A 14907-nucleotide genomic window follows, 5' to 3' on the forward strand; every position below is an offset into this window, starting at 1 on the left:
ACTTTTTGTAGAACTCTGACAGAATACCATCAGCACCTGGTGCTTTGTTACTTTTTGTAGAACTCTGACAGAATACCATCAGCACCTGGTGCTTTGTCACTTTTTGTAGAACTCTGACAGAATACCATCAGCACCTGGTGCTTTGTCACTTTTTGTAGAACTCTGACAGAATACCATCAGCACCTGGTGCTGTGTTACTTTTTAGATCATCTTTTGCAACTTTTATCTATTTCTCTGTTGGTAGTTGATTAGCATTTTCTCTCTGCATATCATTCAACATTGTATCAACATTTTCTAAAAGTCTATTTGCTTCTTTTTCGTTTATCCCCTCTGTTGTAAATAATCTATTGTAAAACCTCACTTGTTCCTTTAATATATCCCCAATTTTATATTTATATGTTCCTACCTTTAGATTTTTCAAGCCCGAAAAAATACTTTATTGATTTCTCCCGTTCTTCGTACCATTTAACTCTTGACCTAATTCTGGCTGCTGTTGCCTTTTTTGATAATAATCTTCCAGGTTTTTTTCGATATTGTCCGAGTCTGTTTTATTCTGAAACGTTTTGGTCTGGAGCTCTTTTTCTAACCCTTTTATTTGTTTTTCACTTGTATTTAGTATTTTACTCGTTGATATGTAGATATCTTTAATTTTAATTTTCGATATATCCCAGCATTCATTGATGGATCTACAATTGTACTTCAGTGTTTCCGTATATTCCAAAAATTTGTGAACACATTTTAAAATTGATCGCTGTTTATAACGTTCTCGTTCATTTTCCAATTCCCTGGTCCTTTAAGGGTATTAATGAAATTAAAAGTAAAAAAAAATGGACACCATAGTGGTCTGTATTAGTAAATGGGCAAAATTCTATCTCCTCCATATGTCTTCAATTTCTAATTTATTTATCATATCTTCTAGGTCTAATTTCCCAACATCATTTTGGTCTCTAGTGTTATCTCTATCCAATTCCTTATTTAATACACAATTAAAATCCCTACTATAATTAGCTTATTTCCTTGGTACTTTTCCTCTGATAATTTCGGCCGTATTTGTGTGTAAAAAAGTTTCCTTTCCTTTGCATCATTAGGTGCGTATACATTTGCTATTGTTATTTTAACATCATCCTGTTTAAAAGTTAATATCATATAACGACCATCTTTATCTGCTGATATTTCAGTAGGTATTATTTGTAAACCTTTTCGAAATAAAACAGCCACACCTTTTGATGCTGACGTACCATTTGCCCCACACCTTTAGATACTGACGTACCATTTGCCCCACACCTTTTGATGCTGGCGTACCATTTGCCCCACACCTTTTGATACTGACGTACCATTTGCCCCACACCTTTAGATACTGACGTACCATTTGCCCCACACCTTTTGATACTGACGTACCATTTGCCCCACACCTTTTGATACTGACGTACCATTTGCCCCACACCTTTTGATACTGACGTACCATTTGCCCCACACCTTTTGATACTGACGTACCATTTGCCCCACACCTTTTGATACTGACGTACCATTTGCCCCACACCTTTTGATACTGACGTACCATTTGCCCCACACCTTTTGATACTGACGTACCATTTGCCCCACACCTTTTGATACTGACGTACCATTTGCCCCACACCTTTTGATACTGACGTACCATTTGCCCCACACCTTTTGATACTGACGTACCATTTGCCCCACACCTTTTGATACTGACGTACCATTTGCCCCACACCTTTTGATACTGACGTACCATTTGCCCCACACCTTTTGATACTGACGTACCATTTGCCCCACACCTTTTGATACTGACGTACCATTTGCCCCACACCTTTTGATACTGACGTACCATTTGCCCCACACCTTTTGATACTGACGTACCATTTGCCCCACACCTTTTGATACTGACGTACCATTTGCCCCACACCTTTTGATACTGACGTACCATTTGCCCCACACCTTTTGATACTGACGTACCATTTGCCCCACACCTTTTGATACTGACGTACCATTTGCCCCACACCTTTTGATACTGACGTACCATTTGCCCCACACCTTTTGATACTGACGTACCATTTGCCCCACACCTTTTGATACTGACGTACCATTTGCCCCACACCTTTTGATACTGACGTACCATTTGCCCCACACCTTTTGATACTGACGTACCATTTGCCCCACACCTTTTGATACTGACGTACCATTTGCCCCACACCTTTTGATACTGACGTACCATTTGCCCCACACCTTTTGATACTGACGTACCATTTGCCCCACACCTTTTGATACTGACGTACCATTTGCCCCACACCTTTTGATACTGACGTACCATTTGCCCCACACCTTTTGATACTGACGTACCATTTGCCCCACACCTTTTGATACTGACGTACCATTTGCCCCACACCTTTTGATACTGACGTACCATTTGCCCCACACCTTTTGATACTGACGTACCATTTGCCCCACACCTTTTGATACTGACGTACCATTTGCCCCACACCTTTTGATACTGACGTACCATTTGCCCCACACCTTTTGATACTGACGTACCATTTGCCCCACACCTTTTGATACTGACGTACCATTTGCCCCACACCTTTTGATACTGACGTACCATTTGCCCCACACCTTTTGATACTGACGTACCATTTGCCCCACACCTTTTGATACTGACGTACCATTTGCCCCACACCTTTTGATACTGACGTACCATTTGCCCCACACCTTTTGATACTGACGTACCATTTGCCCCACACCTTTTGATACTGACGTACCATTTGCCCCACACCTTTTGATACTGACGTACCATTTGCCCCACACCTTTTGATACTGACGTACCATTTGCCCCACACCTTTTGATACTGACGTACCATTTGCCCCACACCTTTTGATACTGACGTACCATTTGCCCCACACCTTTTGATACTGACGTACCATTTGCCCCACACCTTTTGATACTGACGTACCATTTGCCCCACACCTTTTGATACTGACGTACCATTTGCCCCACACCTTTTGATACTGACGTACCATTTGCCCCACACCTTTTGATACTGACGTACCATTTGCCCCACACCTTTTGATACTGACGTACCATTTGCCCCACACCTTTTGATACTGACGTACCATTTGCCCCACACCTTTTGATACTGACGTACCATTTGCCCCACACCTTTTGATACTGACGTACCATTTGCCCCACACCTTTTGATACTGACGTACCATTTGCCCCACACCTTTTGATACTGACGTACCATTTGCCCCACACCTTTTGATACTGACGTACCATTTGCCCCACACCTTTTGATACTGACGTACCATTTGCCCCACACCTTTTGATACTGACGTACCATTTGCCCCACACCTTTTGATACTGACGTACCATTTGCCCCACACCTTTTGATACTGACGTACCATTTGCCCCACACCTTTTGATACTGACGTACCATTTGCCCCACACCTTTTGATACTGACGTACCATTTGCCCCACACCTTTTGATACTGACGTACCATTTGCCCCACACCTTTTGATACTGACGTACCATTTGCCCCACACCTTTTGATACTGACGTACCATTTGCCCCACACCTTTTGATACTGACGTACCATTTGCCCCACACCTTTTGATACTGACGTACCATTTGCCCCACACCTTTTGATACTGACGTACCATTTGCCCCACACCTTTTGATACTGACGTACCATTTGCCCCACACCTTTTGATACTGACGTACCATTTGCCCCACACCTTTTGATACTGACGTACCATTTGCCCCACACCTTTTGATACTGACGTACCATTTGCCCCACACCTTTTGATACTGACGTACCATTTGCCCCACACCTTTTGATACTGACGTACCATTTGCCCCACACCTTTTGATACTGACGTACCATTTGCCCCACACCTTTTGATACTGACGTACCATTTGCCCCACACCTTTTGATACTGACGTACCATTTGCCCCACACCTTTTGATACTGACGTACCATTTGCCCCACACCTTTTGATACTGACGTACCATTTGCCCCACACCTTTTGATACTGACGTACCATTTGCCCCACACCTTTTGATACTGACGTACCATTTGCCCCACACCTTTTGATACTGACGTACCATTTGCCCCACACCTTTTGATACTGACGTACCATTTGCCCCACACCTTTTGATACTGACGTACCATTTGCCCCACACCTTTTGATACTGACGTACCATTTGCCCCACACCTTTTGATACTGACGTACCATTTGCCCCACACCTTTTGATACTGACGTACCATTTGCCCCACACCTTTTGATACTGACGTACCATTTGCCCCACACCTTTTGATACTGACGTACCATTTGCCCCACACCTTTTGATACTGACGTACCATTTGCCCCACACCTTTTGATACTGACGTACCATTTGCCCCACACCTTTTGATACTGACGTACCATTTGCCCCACACCTTTTGATACTGACGTACCATTTGCCCCACACCTTTTGATACTGACGTACCATTTGCCCCACACCTTTTGATACTGACGTACCATTTGCCCCACACCTTTTGATACTGACGTACCATTTGCCCCACACCTTTTGATACTGACGTACCATTTGCCCCACACCTTTTGATACTGACGTACCATTTGCCCCACACCTTTTGATACTGACGTACCATTTGCCCCACACCTTTTGATACTGACGTACCATTTGCCCCACACCTTTTGATACTGACGTACCATTTGCCCCACACCTTTTGATACTGACGTACCATTTGCCCCACACCTTTTGATACTGACGTACCATTTGCCCCACACCTTTTGATACTGACGTACCATTTGCCCCACACCTTTTGATACTGACGTACCATTTGCCCCACACCTTTTGATACTGACGTACCATTTGCCCCACACCTTTTGATACTGACGTACCATTTGCCCCACACCTTTTGATACTGACGTACCATTTGCCCCACACCTTTTGATACTGACGTACCATTTGCCCCACACCTTTTGATACTGACGTACCATTTGCCCCACACCTTTTGATACTGACGTACCATTTGCCCCACACCTTTTGATACTGACGTACCATTTGCCCCACACCTTTTGATACTGACGTACCATTTGCCCCACACCTTTTGATACTGACGTACCATTTGCCCCACACCTTTTGATACTGACGTACCATTTGCCCCACACCTTTTGATACTGACGTACCATTTGCCCCACACCTTTTGATACTGACGTACCATTTGCCCCACACCTTTTGATACTGACGTACCATTTGCCCCACACCTTTTGATACTGACGTACCATTTGCCCCACACCTTTTGATACTGACGTACCATTTGCCCCACACCTTTTGATACTGACGTACCATTTGCCCCACACCTTTTGATACTGACGTACCATTTGCCCCACACCTTTTGATACTGACGTACCATTTGCCCCACACCTTTTGATACTGACGTACCATTTGCCCCACACCTTTTGATACTGACGTACCATTTGCCCCACACATTTTGATACTGACGTACCATTTGTCCAATAACTTTTGCTATCCCATTCACCTTTCCATTTAAACAGTGAACAACTATCTCCACAACGAGTTTCCTGGCATAATATTATATCAGTTTTTACTTTCCTAAACCAATAAAAGAGATTCAATCTTTTTTCTGTGATATTAAAGCCATTGACATTGATTGTCAATGATTTCAAAGTTGCTGCCATACCAGAGTGTTATGTTACTCATCACACTATTAGTAATGATTAACTACTTATATTCCTTAATTATTTGCTTAAGTAATTTACTACAAATGTTTCTTAATTGTTTTACTTAATAATGTTCTTTAAACTTTCACTGTGACATGCAAGCTGTTACTCAAGGGAATCTGTTCGCGGACACTTGCTTTCGTTGAAACTGACATCTGATGTCTCACTTCAATTGCGTTTCTTTGTTTTCACCGTCACAGTTATGGCTTTGTTGGTGTCATAGATAGAATCTAGGATGCCGGTCAAAAGAGCTTGCGCACCTTTGCTGTTAACATGTATTCCGTCCTTTGGATCAAAGAGGTTACCAGCAGGCTATCTCCCTCTACAAACAGCTTATCATTTTCTATATATTGTAAGCCATGTCTTTCGCAGATTGTTTTTACAAAATTGTTTAAAAACATTTCAATTCAGTATTGATCTTATTCCATCTGTGGAGTGATGTGTATTACAGCTGATATATTTATGATTCATTTACAAGAGACACTTGCATGGTTCGGAACACATTCAATGATTTCCCTGGTTCAGTCGATAATATTATTGATTTATCAGAACTAAATGTTAAGCGTGTTGTGTAAATGTCTCGTATTGATCGTAAGCCTTCGTAAGAAACATTTAAATATTGTTTGAAAGCATTTCAAGCACAGAGTAGAAATGTATTAGTATGCATTGCAAATAATTAAACAAAATAAACTACATGTTTGTAATAGAAATTTTAACAAAAAGTATTAATCGAACCTAATGAGAGTCTGATGACTGTTGTTACCCGGATAGTGTATAAGGATACGTTCTGGCTGTGGATTGACACTCCCCATACACAAATAACTGGGGAGTATAATTTGAAACGAACTACATAAAAAATAAGCTATTCTAACTGAAATAACGTTGAGGAGTACATTATCCTCGGTAATGTGATTTTTTTGAATAATAGACAATGTTGTACCAGTATAACACATTTAGATCACATTCATCAGTAACGCGGTGACGTTCAAGGTATGCTGCAGAGGAAAATTGAAAAAAAAAAAACACCAAAAAACCACCAAAATAAAAGAAACATAATACATGTTCCCAGAAAATAATTCTCATTTGTATCCCTCCAGGACAATCTTTAGAATAACAAAAAACAAGTTAAACCTATCCCTTCCGTATCAATTATTTAAAATGATATTGATTGTCATTGAAAATAATTTAAGATCATTGTATATTTGTTCAGACTGTACTGCTGATGTATGCCGATATATTTTCGAATGATGTGTTATATGTACAGATGTATGTAGTACATTTTATATAAACATACAATACTGTTTGCTCTTCTAATGTATTTATTTATCTATCTATCTCTTTTCTTGTTACTGTGTTCTTATCAGTGTAGATGTTTGACATTTAGATGCAGTTTGCGAAATGTATATGTGATTAGGATGGCACGGTAGTCTAGTGGTAGGACGCCGGGCTCGTGACCGAAGGGTTGCGGGTTCGAGTCACGGCACGGTACTGTGGGTTGCGGCGGCTCGTATTCCTGGGGGAAGAAGATCCTGGTGGTTGAGCAGAGGTCGGAATCACTGATGAACTCTGGATTGGAGGGAGACAACGTAGCAGAAGGCTTTCACAGTAGCTCCAATTTGAGCCAACCTGTTTGCCGTGGGTTGCGGCGGCTCGTATTCCTGGGGGAAGAAGATCCTGGTGGTTGAGCAGGGGTCGGAATCACTGATGAACTCTGGATTGGAGGGAGACATGATCCGACTTTCTGCAACATACTACTTTGGCTTCGGACTCTGGGTAGTCGAGAGGTGGTATGGGCTCTCTATCACCAATCGGCTGGTCACGCCGAGCCCTTGGTTTACATGCTTCCAAGAAGGCGGTGGCTTAGGGTCAATCGCGAGAGTATGCTCTTCCGGGTAATATATATACTCGTTATGTATACTTTTGCGAGTATACTACTTTGTGTATCCCTGACACTTTGGCGCTGGATATCCGCGCTGATATTAGTGTACCCTCGTTGGGCTCCGGGGCGGGCGGGGACACAGAGAGTGAACTAATTAATAAACATACATGGGTAATGAAAAAAACACAGAAAAACACCCTACAACTAACACATTCCCACAATTCATCATCATGTCGTCAACCACTAGTGGAAAAACTGCAGCAACATTGTCTCCTCTTCTGTTGAGGAAGGGTATAAAAAGAATAGCTGGGGACGTAAAGTCCGTCAAACCTTTGGGATCTGGCGATCTCCTAATCGAAGTTTTTAGCAAACAACAGGCGATTAACCTACTGGGTTACACCAGTTTTGGAGGTATCAGTGTCATAGTGAAAGCACATCCATCACTAAACAGCGGCAAGGGGGTAATCAGATGCCCCGCCCTGCGCAATGACGCTGATGCCGCCATACTGGAGTACTTCCAGGAGGAGGAGATCCCAGTCTATGAGGTGCGACGGATTTTGTCCAAGAAGAACAACAAGCTGGTTCCAACAGACACGTTTGTACTGACCTTTGCTACCCCATCACTACCTTCGGCCGTAGTAATTGGTAACCAAAGGTGCAGTGTATCCGTCTACATCCCTAAACCATTTAGATGCCGTAACTGCCAGAAGTACGGACATCACGAAAAAAGATGTAGGCGGAAGACCGTTTGCCAATACTGTGGTCGTGAAGGTCATGAGGACCAAAGCGACTGTGATATTGCCAACCTGCGTTGTGTTAATTGTGAGGGAAAGCATGCTGCTTCGTCTCGAGACTGTCCTGCCTGGAATCGCGAGAGAGAGATATTGCGGGTCAAATTTACCCGAGATGTCTCCTTCCCCGAGGCTAGGAGGATGTTGGGGAGCACGGACGTGGCTGCTCCCTCATATGCACAAGTGACGAAAGTCCGGTCGCCGGTTGACAATGTCGCAGTCAAGGATGCTTCGGTTCAAGTATCTGCAGACATACCTGCCTTAGGCTCTCAAGTCCCAGACATGTCTGGCCAAGATAACTTGAAAATCCTCACGGGAGACCCATCCCGTTTCACGACTATACGAAAACCAACCAAAAACAACAAACAGTCAAAAGCAGCATCACCATCAAAACCAGCATCTTCATCAAAACCAGCATCTGCATCAAAACCTGCACCACAATCAAAACCAGCACCACATTCAAAACCAGCACCACCATCAAAACCAGCACCACCATCAAAAACACCTTCCTCTTCAGGAGAAAACCCTCCAAAGGTTGGCCCAACTGGGGCACATGTGCGTTCGCAGCGATCTCGCTCACTCACATCTGTTCCTCGATCCCAACTGAGACCAGAGGCAACATCACCTACCAACAGACCTAGGAAAAAAATTAAAGAAGCGAGGGGCAAATCTGAAGGACCTGATATGAATGTCACCTTTGGCAAAGGATCAGAGGACCCGACAAACCGGTTCAATGTCCTACTAGATTTCGATGATGAGATGGAGACGAATGCCTCAGCGCTTCGTGCTTCGACTCCATCGAAATCCAGCCAAAATAGCAAAAGATAAATAATACATTTATCCAATGGAACATCCGCGGATTAAAGGCAAATATAGAAGAATTTCAGAATCTATCAAAAGAATTAAGAACCGCCATTTTTTGTCTACAAGAAATCATGCTCAAAAACCCAATCACGCTTAGAAATTTCTCACTCTACACTAACATTCCAACTGTAGTTAGCAGAGCAGCAGGTGGCGCAGCGGTAGCTGTCCATAAAAATATTCCTCACAGAATGATCAAGTTAAACACAAATTTACAGGCTGTTGCTGTCTGTGCAACATTACACAGACAAATAACCGTCTGTTCAATTTATCTCCCTCCGAGTATTGTTTTCACTTGTGAGCAACTCAATAATCTCGTCTCCCAGCTCCCAACACCATTCATAATCCTCGGTGATTTTAATGGTCATAATAGCCTGTGGGGCTCTCCCAACACAGACGAGAGAGGAAGACGTATTGAGGAATTTATAGATAAAAACAACTTGTGCCTTTTTAACAACAATACCCCTACTTATTTACACCCTGCTACAGGCTCTCGTACCCACATTGATCTATCATTATGCCATCCATCCATTTTACTTGACTATGACTGGAGGGTAAATGATGATCTTTGTGGGAGTGACCACTTCCCAATTTTTCTTCAGAATATTGGGACTCCTCTTGATGATCCTCTACCTCGATGGAATATGCACAAAGCAGATTGGGCCCAATTCCAACACATGTGCATTGAAAAACTAACCATAGACAATTTTACTAACCTCGACGACCCTATCAAAACTTTTACTGAAACACTCACTTCTATTGCCCAAAAGACAATTCCAAAATCCGCTCCAAAACCTACGAAGTTCCTTTTATCTGAAGAATCTTTTAAAACACGCAGTAATCGGGCAGCTGCTCTAAGACGCTACTTCAATTGCCCAACTGCTTCAAACTACAGTGAATTTAAAATTTGGCGGGCAAAGGCTCGGCGATCAATTAAAATTGACAAAAGAAACAGCTGGAGAGAATATGTATCCAAGATATCATCAAACACGTCCTCAAAAAAAGTATGGGATATGATTCGGAAAATAAGTGGGAAAAAGAAAAAGGCAACATCCTCCCACCTCATTAATAAAAACAAAATTTTCTCGTCTATAACTGAAATTGCTGATGCATTTGCAAAAAACATAGCTAAAAACTCATCCCCTTTAAACCACTCCCAAAAATTCCAGTCTTTGAAAAAAAAGAGAGAAAAGAAACGGCTCAATTTCAAATCATCAAACAAAGAAAGTTATAATGAACAATTTACCCTACCAGAACTTGTTGATTCGCTTAGAAAATCACAGGACACTGCTTCAGGTCCTGATGATATTCCATATCAATTTCTAAAGCACTTACCGGACTCTTCACTAACATGCCTTCTTTACATATTCAACCAAGTTTACGCTTCCGGAAAGATTCCCGATTCGTGGAAGAACTCCACAATTATACCTATCCCAAAACCGGGAAAGGATGCTACTGACCCAAACAACTATCGTCCTATCTCTCTGACTAGTTGTGTATGTAAAACTTTGGAACGAATGATAAACACTAGACTGGTTTGGTTTCTTGAGGCCAACGATATAATATCCCCTCTTCAAAGTGGCTTTAGAAATAGAAGAGGGACAAATGACCATCTCATCAGATTAGAGACGTTCATTCGAGAGGCTTTCGCCAAGAAAGAACACCTTGTCGCTGTGTTCTTCGATCTTGAGAAGGCCTATGATACTACATGGCAGTATGGCATCATGAAAGATCTTCACGACCTTGGCGTACGTGGAAACCTTCCCAATTTTATATCTAATTACCTATCAGATAGACACTTCAAAGTCCGTGTTGGTTCAACTTTTTCTGAAACGTCTAAACAGGAAATGGGAGTCCCACAGGGTGGAATCCTATCAGTCACACTGTTTGGACTTAAAATAAATGATATAGTCAAATGTCTTGGTCAATCAACAGAAGGGTCGTTATTTGTGGATGACTTCTTGATCTGTTACAGATCTAAGAACATGCACACGATAGAACGACAACTTCAACAGAGTTTAAACAAACTACAAAATTGGGCAGACGAAAACGGCTTCAAATTCTCTAAATCCAAAACTGTGTGCATGCATTTCTGTCAAAAACGAAAAGCACACAATGACCCAAATCTAACACTCGATGGCACTAGAATTCCTGTTGTTGAACAGACTAAATTTCTCGGCCTCATTTTTGATTCGAAACTCTCTTTCATACCACATATAAAGTATCTGAAGGATAAGTGTTCCAAGGCGTTAAACATTATACGAGTCCTTTCTCATACTGATTGGGGAGCGGATCGTGAAATGCTTTTGCGCCTATACAGATCACTTATTCGAACAAAACTGGATTATGGTTCTATGGTATACGGGTCAGCGCGCAGTTCGTACCTTCAGATGCTAGATCCAATCCATAACCAAGGGCTACGTCTTGCCCTGGGAGCTTTTCGAACAACACCTGTAAAAAGCCTGTACGTGGAAGCAAATGAACCATCCCTTTATGACAGAAGAATAAAACTTTCATTACAATTTGCAACTCAATTAAAATCAAACCCTAAAAATCCTGCTTTCAACCAAGTATTCAACCCCAAATACCAAAACATATTTACGCAAAACCAAAAACTTCTGCCAACATTTGGTATCCGAATTTTGAATTTCCTGCAAGAACTCAACATAAAATTGACGGACATAGCTGAATTTAACATATCTGATGTTCCTCCGTGGACCATTCAAACCCCCGATTTTAACTTTACATTACATGAGCGAGGGAAATCAAGTGTTATGCCCGAAGAACACAAATCCTCCTTTCGGGAATGCATTTCGAATTACCCTTCTCATACACAACTTTACACCGATGGCTCCAAAGAAGGTGAGAAAGTGGCAGCAGCCTGCTGTACTGCCAATACTTGCACTTCAGTCCGACTACCAGACGGCGCCTCCATCTTTTCTGCTGAAGCATGCGCCATTGGTTTGGCCCTCGACCATATCGATGAACACCGCATTAAAAAGGCAATTATTTGTTCAGACTCTCTATCTGTCCTACAGAGTTTACAGTTACGAGATCCTAAAAACACAATCGTACAAAACCTTGCTCTTCGAATATCTCGTATATTAAAAAAGTCTAAAATAACTTTACTATGGATTCCGAGCCATGTCGGAATAAAAGGCAACGAATTTGCTGACAGGGAAGCAAAAAATGCATTGAATCTCGAACAAACAAATATCAAACTACCATACACAGATTTTAAACCTACTATTCGTACAGCCATTCAAAATGAATGGCAGAAACGCTGGTCTCTGGAGACCAACAACAAACTTTTTAAGATACAACCGAAACTTAAAACATCTATTCCCAGTCGGAAAGATCGTAGAGAGGAAGTTGTCCTCGCTCGGCTCCGCACTGGGCACACATATCCTACTCATTCGTACCTTTTAAAACGAGAAGATATACCTTCATGCCACGCATGTGACACTCCATTTACAGTGGAGCATTTTTTAATAGAATGTTCCGATTTTAAACACATTCGTGATAACTACTTCCGAGTCCCGGATATGAAAACACTTTTCAGTTCCGTGGATTCGAAGGCATTATTTAACTATTTGAAAGACATCGGTCTATTTTATAGACTCTGATGTCTTTTAACCCACCTTACCATTTTTGACGTTATATATATATCGCATATTCCATATCATCTATTCGTTATCTCTTTTATTATTTTAACCCCCTTTTTATTTTTTATTATCCACACATACAATGCGAATGCTTTTAAAATGAACCATTTTATCTGATTTTATCTTCGCTACTCACATGTTTGTTAAAAAAATAAAATAAATAAATAAATCGCCATGGCCCTAAATGACCACAGCCGTCGATGGGCCGTTAAACATAAACAAACAAACAAACATAAAATACAAACTTTATGATTTGTCTTGTCAATGAAGCTTTCATCTGAATTTACTGTTTTTATTGTTTTCTACTTTTCAGCCAAATGTATATAATATATGATATTATCATCATTTATGTTTGAAGATGACGAATTTTAAGTTGTTTTAACTTGTGTCAAATCCCATTTGTATTTTGCTAATAAAACATTATATCAATCTGATGCATGGGATAAGGGAAGCAACTCTTAATAACACCTGTAATGAAATAAAATTTGTGATTACAAGCACATTAGAGTTATCTCTCTTCGCTCATCAAACGCACGATAACAAATCAACAAAAATGTAATATTGTTTTATTCGTGTAATCATTATGATCTAGTCATTAAAAGTGCTAAATGTTTGATAAAATGTATCTCATTAGAATAGTTCAATGATTTCCCATGTTTGAGTCAATTTGCTAGTCATTCACGCGCATTGTGTACGGAAGAACATGAAGTTTTTTTTTATATAAATTATAAAATTATAAAGTGCAGATCAAGTTGAGTTGCTTTGAAATAAGGACGACTCAGAGACAACGTATAAGATATCACGAATCAGTAATCCTTTCGATATCTTTTCCTTGTCGTTATAAGTAGAACACTAGTTATTTCTCAGACGCAAATTCATTGATTTGGGGTAAGTAATATGACTTATATATACACATAGAAAAGCAGAAGGCTATGTGTGTATAGATTAGGCTATGTGTGTATAGATTAGGCTATGTGTTTATAGATTAGGCTATGTGTGTATAGATTAGGTATTTCACTTACGACGGTACGCTTTATTAAGTCCAGTCAAATTAAGTTTTATCTTCGAAAAAATTGCATAAGAGTTTTTTTGTGGTTTAGCACTCAGAAGACGTGTATAAATAAAATATAAAAAATATCGGAAAATATCGATTCTAAATTTTGCGATTAAAATATAGCGCGATTGTGTATTGTGACGTTGGCCGCCAAGGGCTGCCGTGTACGCAGTAAGGGAGACAACTCGTTGTTGTATATAACAAGATATCATGCATCACCTCGCTTCGAATGACTTCTGCAGCTATGATATCGTCATTTTGCTGTGGTGTGGACTATGGTCAGTTTTGAAATAGCTGCTAAGAATTAACTTAATGATGTCTGTAACATGGTATTCTGAAAAAAAATATGGAAATAATAGAAATTGATGTTTTCTCTTTGATTGTCGTCTGCTTGTTTGTTGACCCTCCGACCCCACCGACCCCTACCCAGTCACGGACCGAATTCCGTAGAATTCGCGCATTTTGCAGCTCAATAAGTGTATATAGCATCAAGAAGAAAATATTTAATAGATAATATTAAACTTTAAAACAGCAAAACGTAACTCAAACAAATAAACGAAGCCCATACATGTATGTTTTAACAATTTACCAAATGAACACATCAGATACTATTGCAAGATAGTTAAAAAAAGAACATGTTCAGAACGCGAGAAATTTTCGAGCAATTTTAAATTTGCAATTTCCGTATGTTTAATATGTTCGGATGAACTAAGTATTGCGCTTAGAGATTCATTATTACTATCAGATGTTTTTAACTTTTACTATTGAATAATTTATTCATTTGAGCATTTGTAATATGCTCCGTTTCTTTTTCCATATGTGTCATTGACGCATTTAATGCAAGTACATTCATGTAATTTTTTTGGGCTCCGTGAAACCACGGAAACAGTGTATTC

General features: G+C 40.6%; 1 protein-coding gene across 1 annotated transcript; it reads left to right on the forward strand.

Moving 5' to 3' along the window:
• Window positions 1-7870: 7870 nt before the first annotated feature.
• Window positions 7871-9259, forward strand: LOC110454460. Its single transcript, XM_021503962.1, has 2 exons — window positions 7871-8759; window positions 8949-9259. The coding sequence occupies exons 1-2, from the start codon at window positions 7871-7873 to the stop codon at window positions 9257-9259; spliced, it is 1200 nt and encodes a 399-aa protein (XP_021359637.1).
• Window positions 9260-14907: the final 5648 nt, after the last annotated feature.

The sequence above is a fragment of the Mizuhopecten yessoensis genome, unplaced genomic scaffold (assembly GCF_002113885.1).
Source record: "Mizuhopecten yessoensis strain PY_sf001 unplaced genomic scaffold, ASM211388v2 scaffold7871, whole genome shotgun sequence".
NCBI classification, from domain to species: domain Eukaryota; kingdom Metazoa; phylum Mollusca; class Bivalvia; order Pectinida; family Pectinidae; genus Mizuhopecten; species Mizuhopecten yessoensis.

Bases quoted from the DNA above. Each gene is read 5' to 3' on its own strand.
- LOC110454460 (XM_021503962.1), top strand. From the start codon at position 7,871: ATGTCGTCAACCACTAGTGGAAAAACTGCAGCAACATTGTCTCCTCTT. The intron at 8,760-8,948 runs GTTTCACGACTA...CTTCCTCTTCAG, and splicing joins CCTCACGGGAGACCCATCCC to GAGAAAACCCTCCAAAGGTT.